The sequence below is a fragment of the Eriocheir sinensis genome, unplaced genomic scaffold (assembly GCF_024679095.1).
Source record: "Eriocheir sinensis breed Jianghai 21 unplaced genomic scaffold, ASM2467909v1 Scaffold23, whole genome shotgun sequence".
NCBI lineage: Eukaryota > Metazoa > Arthropoda > Malacostraca > Decapoda > Varunidae > Eriocheir > Eriocheir sinensis.
In genome coordinates, this window is record NW_026111532.1 from 443,542 (window position 1) to 455,111 (window position 11,570).

The following is an 11,570-nucleotide window of genomic DNA, read 5'->3' on the forward strand; positions in this document are numbered from 1 at the left end:
CATGTTCTATATATTTATTTATCTCAGTATTCCTAATCCTCTACAAAGCACTTCTTTCGGGAGCAGAATGTGGTGGATTTTTAAGAGCGGGGAAAGGGCTATTTTATTTTGTATTAGCCCTTCTTCTGCCTTCTGTGGATGTTTAGAGAGAGAGAGATAGAGATAGACAAATAGACAGATAGAGAGAAACCTTCAGAGTACTGGGTTTCATTAGACTACTCGCTGGGTCGTCACTCCTTCACAGATAAATAACTAAACCCCAGGCGGCGAGAAGCACACCCTTAGATACTGAAGAGGCTTGCTATAACTGGGTCGTGAGAGGAATTAATAAGACATAACAGTGAGATAAGTCTGCCTAACACCGCGCCACCACTACCACCACCACCCCCGCCCTCGCCGCTGCCTCCTCCTCCGTCGCTTTAGCATAAGATCAGCAGCGGGGCGGTGTCCGTGTCTTTGAGAGGAATCCCGTCGCTGCACGTGGCAGAGTCTTTTACCTTGTCCAAATTATCTGAGTCCAAAAGCAGCCACAGCACATCGCATCCACAGACCAGCTGATTGCCTGACGGGGAGGAGAGAGTTAAAATGCATCAGCTATACAAGGAGACAGGAATCCGATGTCCCAGAAGTGTATAAATAGTCTGCAAAAGGCGTAAAGTGGCGGCTGGGAGATTTCGGTAGTTTGAATAAGAGTCAACATGCATCACCTATACAAGGAAACAAGAATCCGACGTCCAAAAATCTATAGTTAAAATGTATCCGCTATACAGGACACAAGGCGAGGGTACTTAGGACGCGGTTTGCTGCTAAAGGGGATATAGCCGAAGACTAGAATACATTGTTCATCGGGTTTTCTGGCTGGGAAGAAGAGGAGGTAACATGCATAAGCAGCATACGAGGGATACATGGAGGCTACATGAGACGTGACGTGAAGATATTTAGTGGTTACGGGCTAAAAAATATATACCGTGTACTCTAACGATTATCATGGAAGTCTCAGTGTTCATATCAACTACGCGACTGAAGAAAAATAAACGAATAAATAAGTGAATGAGGCCGTGGAGAGGCTCGTCCATACCAGCCCGAAACACCAGAAGAGAAAGGTATAGAAACAGTATCGAGAAAAGGAAAACATCAACACGCATCATCCCCCTTCAGACCCAAGCGCAGCATTGCCAGATTATCGTATTCACCACAGTGTCTTATTCATTTTTTAAGCCTCAAGTTCTCGTACCTTCACAAATAACGATAGAAAATTAAAGTTAGCGTTAAAATTGTTATTTACTGATGTTTGTTTAGTGTTTTTTGCTTTGGTTATCGGTCAGAAACTACAGAAATGCAATGCGCTGAGTACGATAATTTGTCAACGCCGCCCTAGAGTTAGCGAATCAAACGCGTGTCTACCCTCGTAGCCTTAAGTAGCCCGCCTTACCTGAAACATCGATCACCTGCACGCCGGTAAGCTGGTCGAAGAGGGTACCAGTTGTCCCAGTCCAGCGCCGTTAGCTTGTTATTACTGAAGTCGATCGTCCCCACCCTGTCCATGCCTGGGGAGGAGAGGAGGCCATGTGTGGGATACATATGATAGAACGGGTGTGACAGGTATAGCAAAAAGTTCCCTTGGGCCCGTAGAGGTAGGGATGGTGGTTTGGGTGGAAGAGCTTGAATTCTTACTTTCTAATGAGTGTGATGGTGTTAATAGAGTTAGTTGTGGGAGATAGAAGTAATGGTAATTCTGAGACCCTATCTATCTCTAACAGTGGTGGTGGTGGTGGTGGTGGAGGTGGTGGTAGTGGAGGTGAAAGAGCGCGAAATGTTACTATTTTAATAAGAGCGATGGTGTTGACAAAGTTAGCGGTGGGGGATGGGGGTGGTGATGCTGCTGAGAATCCTATCCTTCTCTAACGGTGGTGGTGGTTGTGGTGGTGTGGTACCTACCGGTGATGGCTGAGGAGTGTATCTGCGTGAGAGCGTTGTCGTTTAGCATCAGTTCTTCGAGGGAGTCGAGAGGAACGCGGACGACGCCTTGCTCCAGAATCCCTGCCAGGTTGTTGTCGGAGAGGTCGAGGATCTTGATGTATGTGAGGGTGCTGAATACGTTGGGTGGTAGTGACGCGATGCCCATCCGGCTGAGGTACAGCGCCTCCAGCTCAACCAACCCGACGAACGTGTCTTCGGTGATTGTGAGGCCCACGTTTTGCGAGAGGTCGAGGCTGAGCAGTGAGGGGGACTCAAGGTTGGGCAGGGACGACAGCCTGTTGTTGGATAAGTCGAGGATGCGGAGGTGGTTGTACAATCCCATCGACTCATATGGGAAGGTGTCGATCTCATTGCTGCTGACGTCGAGTTTGATGAGGGTGTCGTGGGAGGGCGTGAAGGCCTCCTCCTCGATGGTGCGGATGTACGTGTTGGTGATGGTGACGTGCTTGAACGACACTTCGCCGAACACGTAACTCTTGATGTCGGTGAGGCCGGGATGGCCACTGACAGGTTGGATGATTAGGTTGTTGACTTGCGTATATGGAAAAGAGGCCTGAAAAACACGCTCCAGTTCGTCATTGCTTACAACTCCAGAACAGTCCAAGTCGGGCTCTCCGGACGTTCCTACGGTGCAGTCGCAAGGATAAATATCACTGAGGCTAGGGCACGGAAAGTCCGACGCCACCGCCGCCCCCACCCCCAGCAGTAGCAGGAGGACCTTCATCGTCGGGCACAAGTAGTGTTCTCGAAGACAGATGACAAACTCCGTCCTGCCGCTGAGTGTTATAAGCACTGGAGGCGTATCTTATCGCCACGTGTACCCGTTCCGCGGCCAGCCACTCGCAGTGCGTCCAGACCAGCCCGTCACAGCCGAGAAGCTCTCTGGGAGAGGCGTGTGTCGTGACTGTCCGTGGCTCTCCTGCCTTTATGGCTGCCACCTGCCCCAAAATGGTGTCACCAAGAACAGGAGCCAACCGATGAACCATCCCTGTGTGTGTGTGTGTGTGTGTGTGTGTGTGTGTGTGTGTGTGTGTGTGTTTGTGTATGTGTGAGACTGCGTGTGTGTGTGTGTGTGTGTGTGTGTGTGTGTGTGTGTGTGTGTGTGTGTGTGTGTGTGTGTGTGTGTGTGTGTGTGTGTGTGTGTGTCTGTGTGTGTGTGTGTGTGTGTGTGTGTGTGTGTGTGTGTGTGTGTGTGTGTGTGTGTGTGTGTGTGTGTGTGTGTGTGTGTGTGTGTGTGTGTGTGTGTGTGTGTGTGTGTGTGTGTGTGTGTGTGTGTGTGTGTGTGTGTGTGTGTGTGTGTGTGTGTGTGTGTGTGTGTGTGTGTGTGTGTGTGTGTGTGTGTGTGTGTGTGTGTGTGTGTGTGTGTGTGTGTGTGTGTGTGTGTGTGTGTGTGTGTGTGTGTGTGTGTGTGTGTGTGTGTGTGTGTGTGTGTGTGTTTCACATATTAATGAAGCTTCCAATACTATCTCATTTATATGACAAATTTTAGTTATTACGATATTTTTTCTTGGTCATGACTTTATTCGATTATTGTTTATAGTTTATCTGGCTTCTCCCACATGTCCTTTTGTCACTGACTCGGACACGAAGGCGGACGCAAATCACAGACCAAGGAATACCCGACCTATCACCAGGTTTTCATTTATCCACGATCCGTCATCCGTATCCGTGTCAGCAGCCATATCCGTGTCTGAAACAAATATCGAGTATATGAATATAGATTGGAAAGCGTCCACCCAACGCAACGACAGTGATCATGACACCACACCCTCGGGTGTCACAGAAGCAGCGTGTCCCCGCCATGGGCTCAGCGTCAGGGGCGGCGGCCTCTCAAGGCACCGCCCTTGTGATGCACTTGGTACGAGGTTGGCCACGTGACGCTCCTCGAATCAGCAGCACGGAAAGCAAATACAACTATAATTTTCATTTAGACAAGATTCTGCACCGGAGAGCCAGACGCAGCCTTGTACCTAGTCAGGACAGCCACGTCACGCGCCTTGACTGGGCGGCACGAAAGGAAAATATAATCTTAGTCATCAAGTCATCATCTAGTGAAGGCCGCACCAGATGCCCAGACGTGGCCTTGCACACAGCCAGCACTGCCACGTCGACACACCGCGGGCCATCAACTGGAGAGTTAAAATGCAAATGTACTTATCAATATGTTTTTGCGACTGATAGCGTGACACAACCCAGTTCTTAGAAGGAAGAGAGTTTCGGCGTCAGCTGCAGGAGGCGCCGGTGTAGTGGTACAAGGCGGTGCAAAACAGATTAATCAAACAAGACCGCCAGTGTACCTGATAGCGGTGGTGGCGGAGGCAGCTGAACACCTGAAGACGTTCCCATCATTGTGGTCCGCGAGACGCCGCCGCTGTGTCCCATCACCTCCACCTCCACCTCCACCTCCCTGGCCCTAACACACCCCACACCCCGCCCGCCTGCACCCCATCCACCTCGCCGGCTCGTGATGGTGATGATGATGATAGGCGCGGTGGTGAGAGTGGTGGGGGTGGGGGTTGAAATGAAGGATCTGGGGTGGTGGTAGTGGGGTGGGGGTTACGTAGCGAGGATGGTGTTGACCGTCGGTGGTTTGCAATGGTGTGGTGGTGATGGTGATGGTGATGAATGCAAAGTACGCAGTGGTGGTGGGTGCATGGGGTAATGGTGATGGTGACGATGGTGGGTGAATGAGGTGGTGGCTGATGTAATGGTGGTGGTGGTGGTGATGATGGTGAAGAGCGGTGGATGCATGTGGTGGTGGTAGATGTGATGAGGGGGGAGATGGTGTAGTGATGGTGGTGGAGAGGATGTTGGATGCATGTGGTGGTGGTAGATGTGATGATGGTGATGATGATGGTGGTGGTGGTGCTGGTGATGATGGTGATAGTTGCTGCACTAGTGGTGACGCAGATGCGGTGATAGGGAACACAAAAAACACAACACCTTTGCCCGGCGTCAGGTGTTGCCTCCCACCACCAACACCACCGGCGCCATGAAGGTTAGACCCCACGTGACTTTCCGCGAAAAGCTATACGTCTCGTCGGGAAAGAGGAGGGGGGAGGAAGCGGGAAGGGGTATGGGGAGAAAGGGAGAAGAGTTCGAAGGGCAAAGCGACGTGGCGTCAGGCACGTACGACACATACCCAAGGCCACTGTGCTTCCCTCGCTCTTTTTATCTTCAAGGCAGGGGGGGCAAGACGGCGACCCGGGCATGCTTAGTCGTGACCTTCTGCTTTGGCCACGAGAACAGCAGGTCAGGCAGGTCATCCCATACCCTCCCGTTCATATCAAGTCATTGCGGTGTTACTCTAAAATAAATCATCCCGCTCAACCAACCGACTCGGGCCAAGTACTATATAGTATCAAATTACCCCACCGACAGAGAGAGAAAAAAAATGATAGATAGATTGAGAGAGAGGGAACGCTATAGTCATATTCTTCCGCCTTCCTTAGGAGTTCAACGAGACTTTTAGGATGCCGTTACTGGACGCATAACTCCATATTGTACGTAGTTTTCACCGAGTATGTGTGTGGGGGCGGAGGAAGGGCGGGTAGGGTACGTGAATGTGTATGTACTACCTATGCTTTCAATATCCTTCTCGCTGCCATCATCTTCCATCCCTTTCACTCCTCCTCTCCCGTCTTCCTCCTGTAACCTCGTGTCTCAGCTGTTCCCTCACACCTCCTGCCTGTTCCTTTCCCTTCCCCACCTTCCCTGTCCCTCTTGAAGGACGTAGACCGATTCACACGCCATGTTACTCATTCTCCGTGGCACAGGACTCATCTTGCCTCAGTTACCAAATCAAGGAGTCGGATATGAGCACCGAGGCAATGAGCAGCTTACCGTTCCTCCCCGACTCCACACCTCATAATCCCTTAGTGGCCCGTGTCGCGTCAGTAGGAAGGAGGGAGAGGCAGACTGATGCTGTGGTCGCGGCAGGGATGAGAGCTTACCTGGCGTTTGCCTTACAATTCTTCAGTTCTTTCTGCCCATTTCTTTTACCGGTTCGTGGAGAAAGAAGAAAAGGAGGAGGAAAAGGACGGGTAACGGGAAGAGAGAGAAAGCGAAGGAGCAAGAACAGGAACAAGTAGAAAAGGAGACGGCAGTAAGAGGGCTTAGGGTCACCAGAGCTTGAGGGTTCTGCAAGTGGCCAATCGGGTTTTATACAGTTAGTTCAGTCAAGCGGGAGACACTCAGAATAATGACGTAGATGGAATACTGCAGGTGGGTTCCTTTAGTTTTATTGTGCTAAAGGATGAAGCAATACACGACTTTACAGAGTAGTTGTGTGCGTATACTACGAGGGAGACAATTCAAGAACTAAAGAAAAGAAAATTAAAATGCTGCTCCTACAAATGCTATAAAAGAGAGGCGATGAAAGAAAGCGTTGAAGTCACAGGAAAGAGAACTATAGGAAAAGCAAGGAAAGTTGTAGCCATAAAATGCAAAAAGAACTTGTTAATGACGTTCCGTACAAACTACCAACACTAAAAGTAGAGTTATAAATGTAGTTTCATCCGTTCAAGAACATACCATAATATTATTTAAACTGAAAATATGGAAGAAGGAAAGGAGAAGATTTGGTGGACAGTTTTGTTTCCGAAAGTTCACCATTATGAGGAACGGAAAGTAGATGCTTGTTGACTAGCGCTGGGAGGACACACGTCGTAGGGGAGGAGGGCGTGAGGCAAGGCCAGGGCAGCGCGGCCGTGTGACAACAAATCCACAATTTAAGAAAATGCAGGAACATATAGAAGAGGGAAGAAAAAAGGGCTGCCATTTCTAGGGAAGCGACTGCCATCATCATGTAATTCTAACAGAAGCTCAGTAACGTTGCATCCTCAGCTCTCGAAACATCCACGGGATAGCAAACCGTCCAGTGTTCATCTCTTGCTGGCACCCTCACTGCGCTTGGGCATCTCAGGGGAGCCGCCCAGCACTCCATGCTTGACAGAGGAGGATGGTCGCTAGAATGTCCCTGGGTTTTTGCAGTCAGTTTGCGGCGGACAATCGCCAAAGGAGGCTGCGCACTGGACACAGAAAATGTCAACGTCGAGGAAGATGACTTGCTGGGTGGAGGCGTAGCAGAGTGTGGTATCTGTGAGGCGGCAGAGATATTCCTGATCGTACTGCATGAAGAGCCAGTCGATGTCGCAGCCACAGGTCAGCGCATTGCCTGCCGGAACAACGATGTTTCAGCACAGTCAGGATCGCGCCCACCATCCAAAACACAAGCGGATTAGACTTCACACGTGATAAAGCTAACAATTAAACACTGTCTATTTGGTAATTTCCTTTTATCAATGTTTTATACGAAATGCTAAATTATTGAACCGTAAGCACACCTATCCCATATGATTAGACCACACAATACCCATATAATAATAGAGTAAAGTCCAAGCGTAGTGAAGCTGATATACTAGAAATATGCGAGCTTTTCTATACGCGTTCAGACAAGAAGAAAAGTGTTTCATCCATGACCTCATATCTCCCAGTAGCTAAACAAGAAGTCAGTTTGTTAATAGATTTCAAACGTAGAAAAGCTGATAAATGAATGGGGTGTGAGCTTCTCCTGGTGTAAAAGAACTCGCTTTGAAAACACGAAAAACTCCTGGTCCCCGGCCACCTCCCACTACTAAAACCATACATAGCTGATGATGGCAGGAAGCTGTGGAAGGGGAGGGGAGGGAGCGACTCTTCTTGAGTCAGATCAGCGACTCAGCCGTTGGACCAGTGACTCACCTCTCAGATCAATAGACTCGCGGCTCTTTAGCTGCTCAAAGATATGTTTCCAGTGTTCCTCCGGCAATTCCACTATCTGGTTCGACGCCATGCTCAGCGATCCATCTTCCGCAAAGCCTGCGGGACAAATGCAGCGTTAACAATAGAGTAGTTGTAGTTATATTAGTAGTTGTTGTGTATGTTGGTGCAGTTTTTATATATGTAGTTTCTGCCGCTGCAGTTGGTGCTGGACTAAAAAGAGTAAAATGAGAAATAATGCTATTGACTTTACTGTCCGGGAGTGCATGACCAGTTGGTTGCCTTACACCTCACCGGTGTTTTGTTTCCTGCAGAGCTGAACGTCTCACAGTGATGTGTGTGTCTTCTTATGTGCTGCCTAGAGCGCCGGTAGGCTCTGTTGAGAGGCCTGATGGATGGACCATCCCGTCAGTGGCGCAGGCGAATTTTATTTTAAATGGCTCCAGTGTGTGTGTGTGTGTGTGTGTGTGTGTGTGTGTGTGTGTGTGTGTGTGTGTGTGTGTGTGTGTGTAATTTACCAGGGCCTGATCACGAGCTGGGCATGTCATCGCCAGCAAGTACCCTCCCGATTAGAGCAAGGCTCATTATAGTCGATCTCTGGGTACTGCCGAGGCCTTCACACACCACACACCACATCCACCTTGCTCAAGGGGGGACAGTAACCGCTCCTTGTCAGCGGAAATATCCAGTATGAAAGGGGCTCGAACCTCTGCTACCCACGCCATGAAGCCTAGCAGCGCAGAGCTTTAACCACTGAGCTACCGGAGCGGTGTGTGTGTGTGTGTGTGTGTGTGTGTGTGTGTGTGTGTGTGTGTGTGTGTGTGTGTGTGTGTGTGTGTGTGTACATACTTATAGACTCACCCACAAGGGCGTCGTGCCTGACGAAGAAGATATCGTTAAGGTCAAAGTTGATTTTCTTTATTGTATTCGTTGACACCGCGATGGAGCCCGCCTCGAGCTCCGTCAGGTAGTTCCTCGAAAAGTCAACCACTTGGAGCTGCGTCATGTTGCTGAAGAGGCCCGTTGTGAGCTCCTTGAGACCGATCTCCGAGAGGTACAGCTCGCGGAGGTTAGGCACCCCAGAAAAGTGGTGGTCGCTGTTCATCAGCAGTCCGGGGTTTTTGTTGGCGCTGAACACCTGGAGGGACTGCGACTCGAGATTGTACAGCTCGGGGAACTGGTTGTCGTCGATGATGAAGGTGTTGAGCTGCACGTACAGCGGCAGGGACTCGAAGGGAAAGGTGTGCAGGTAGTTGCTGGACAGGTCGAGGTAATTGAGTGTTGCGTGTGAGTCGGCGAAGGCCTCGTCGATGATCTCCGTGAGTCTCGTCCCCGTGATGATGACTCGCTCAAACGTGAGTTCCGCGAAAGTGTTTGGATTGATTTCGTCGATCACGTTGTCTATGTCGTCTCGGTCGTGAATTATTCTGAGTTCATAGAAGTCTGGGAAGGGAAAGACGGAGGTAAATATTCTCTCCAGCTGCTCGTCACTCTTGGCCAAGGAGCAGTCCATGTACAGGTTGTAGAGTTCGTCCTGGGAACACACGCAAGGACTGATCTCAGTGTCGATGGGGCAGGGCCAGCCCGGCGTGACAGGGTTTTCGCGTGTTCGGGGTTGGTCAGCGAAGCCCAGAGCCACTACCGCCATCAACACAGCCAGCACACGACACAGCGCCATCTTGCTCGAGATGCTGCGGAGTGAACTGCCGCCAGCCAGTGACTGCCGTGCTGTGGCCACGAACTTATACTCCGGCCAGGCCTATCTTATCGCCGGCACGCCGGCACGGCCGGGCTCTCTCTCTCTCTCTCTCTCTCTCTCTCTCTCTCTCTCTCTCTCTCTCTCTCTCTCTCTCTCTCTCTCTCTCTCTCTCTCTCTCTCTCTCTCTCTCTCTCTCTCTCTCTCTCTCTCTCTCTCTCTCTCTCTCTCTCTCTCTCTCTCTCTCTCTCTCTCTCTCTCTCTCTCTCTCTCTCTCTCTCTCTCTCTCTCTCTCTCTCTCTCTCTCTCTCTCTCTCTCTCTCTCTCTCTCTCTCTCTCTCTCTCTCTCTCTCTCTCTCTCTCTCTCTCTCTCTCTCTCTCTCTCTCTCTCTCTCTCTCTCTCTCTCTCTCTCTCTCTCTCTCTCTCTCTCTCTCTCTCTCTCTCTCTCTCTCTCTCTCTCTCTCTCTCTCTCTCTCTCTCTCTCTCTCTCTCTCTCTCTCTCTCTCTCTCTCTCTCTCTCTCTCTCTCTCTCTCTCTCTCTCTCTCTCTCTCTCTCTCTCTCTCTCTCTCTCTCTCTCTCTCTCTCTCTCTCTCTCTCTCTCTCTCTCTCTCTCTCTCTCTCTCTCTCTCTCTCTCTCTCTCTCTCTCTCCTCTCTCTCTCTCACTCTCTCTCTCTCTCTCTCTCTCTCTCTCTCTCTCTCTCTCTCTCTCTCTCTCTCTCTCTCTCTCTCTCTCTCTCTCTCTCTCCCCTCTCCTCTCTCTCTCTCTCTCTCTCTCTCTCTCTCTCTCTCTCTCTCTCTCTCTCTCTCTCTCTCTCTCTCTCTCACTCTCATCCTCGTCCCTCGTCTGAAGGAGAGACCTACTCTTATTTTCATCTTTGGTGCATCCGTCAATCCGTCACTCTTAGACCCACAGTCGCCATTTCCCATTCATGTTCGGTCTCCTTCTCGCCATCTCAAGCCATCTTCTCTCGCCTCCTTGATGGAGACTCATTACAACTCTCTTCTTCTTAACTTGAGTGCCTCTTACCACCTCACTTACCCTGTCACGCCTAGATACGCCACCTCTTACACACCCTTTATAATAAAAATGGTTTACCTTACGTCCCTCTCGCTACGCTCTTCAGGTTCCTCTTCGTTCCTTTCTTTGCTTTTCATTTCATACTAACCCTTACATATCCAACCTGTAACTATCAACGTGGTTTTACATTATTATATCTTAGATGCTCTTATTTGTTCTGTCTGTTCCTGTCGACCCTTTTGCATTTCATATAGACAACACATCTCTCTGTGTCATAACGCTATCAACTGGTTTTTGCCGTCCTCTGAATGCTCCTTCTTGTGTTCTTATCGCACTCTACAACCTTGGCTTTTCATACTTTGTTGTTTGTTCGCGGATATCCCACAATGCTGCCACCAGAGTGATTGTTATGGCGAGAGAACTGATGCCGATACGAGTACAAGAACTTCGGGCATAAGCAAGTAGAATGAATGCTTTAGGAAGAAATAGCAAGATATCCCACAGCATGTTTAGAAATACCTCCTCATGCATTCTTAAAGCCACTCAGCACATGAGTCACGAACGGATGGAGAGACAGATAGAAAGAGAGAGAGAGAGAGAAAAGGAAGTGTGTGTGTGTGTGTGATTTCATTTAATAAGTAGGCTGGTTAGTTAATTCATTAGTTTGTTTCTTACTTATTTCCTTACTGACTCACTTCCCTACTTACCTCTTTACGACCAGGGACGCATCACGCTGAGCTTCTTTTTTTTTTCATGTGTTTTGCTGATAATAACGATAGATTTTGTTTTAATTTATATGCTACATATCTGTCTAAGGCTTTCTATCTTTCTATCTATTTATCCATCTGGCTGGACCCACCATACCTTGAACTCGTATGGAGAGGGAGAAGGGGAGTAAGGGAAGGAGGAGAAAGGGGGGGGTGGGGGTGGAAGTTGGGAGAGGAAAGGAGGAGGGACTTATCCTTTATTAATGTGTCATCCTCATTCATTGTTTCCATAATTTCATTCGCCCCATGCAGGAACGCATTCTCCGCTGGACAAACAGGAGATTCATTGTCCTCTTGGCGGGAGACGGAATGATGATGAGGGTGATGATGATGGTGATGGTGATGA

At 49.4% G+C, this 11,570-nt stretch overlaps 2 protein-coding genes across 2 annotated transcripts; both read right to left on the bottom strand.

The window, feature by feature from the left end:
* LOC126991020 (oplophorus-luciferin 2-monooxygenase non-catalytic subunit-like) lies at window positions 1–2,896 on the bottom strand. Its single transcript, XM_050849712.1, has 3 exons — window positions 1,939–2,896; window positions 1,433–1,547; window positions 1–562 (listed from the first exon to the last, which is right to left on the bottom strand). Exons 1-3 carry the CDS (start codon window positions 2,702–2,704, stop codon window positions 508–510), a joined length of 936 nt encoding a protein of 311 aa, XP_050705669.1. The 5' UTR covers window positions 2,705–2,896; the 3' UTR covers window positions 1–507.
* A 3,309-nt stretch (window positions 2,897–6,205) lies between these two features.
* On the bottom strand, window positions 6,206–9,474 carry LOC126991019 (oplophorus-luciferin 2-monooxygenase non-catalytic subunit-like). Its single transcript, XM_050849711.1, has 3 exons — window positions 8,602–9,474; window positions 7,723–7,839; window positions 6,206–7,156 (listed from the first exon to the last, which is right to left on the bottom strand). Exons 1-3 carry the CDS (start codon window positions 9,416–9,418, stop codon window positions 6,948–6,950), a joined length of 1,143 nt encoding a protein of 380 aa, XP_050705668.1. The 5' UTR covers window positions 9,419–9,474; the 3' UTR covers window positions 6,206–6,947.
* Between the last annotated feature and the right edge of the window lie 2,096 nt (window positions 9,475–11,570).

What these genes read in the sequence shown, in the direction of transcription:
- LOC126991020 (XM_050849712.1), bottom strand. Translation starts at nt 2,704, where the DNA reads ATGAAGGTCCTCCTGCTACTGCTGGGGGTGGGGGCGGCGGTGGCGTCG. An exon ending in ACACTCCTCAGCCATCACCG is followed by an intron (nt 1,548 to 1,938) that starts GTAGGTACCACA and finishes TCTCCTCCCCAG; the next exon opens with GCATGGACAGGGTGGGGACG. An exon ending in GCAGGTGATCGATGTTTCAG is followed by an intron (nt 563 to 1,432) that starts GTAAGGCGGGCT and finishes CCTCCCCGTCAG; the next exon opens with GCAATCAGCTGGTCTGTGGA.
- LOC126991019 (XM_050849711.1), bottom strand. Translation starts at nt 9,418, where the DNA reads ATGGCGCTGTGTCGTGTGCTGGCTGTGTTGATGGCGGTAGTGGCTCTG. An exon ending in CAGGCACGACGCCCTTGTGG is followed by an intron (nt 7,840 to 8,601) that starts GTGAGTCTATAA and finishes TTTGTCCCGCAG; the next exon opens with GCTTTGCGGAAGATGGATCG. An exon ending in CGAGTCTATTGATCTGAGAG is followed by an intron (nt 7,157 to 7,722) that starts GTGAGTCACTGG and finishes TTGTTCCGGCAG; the next exon opens with GCAATGCGCTGACCTGTGGC.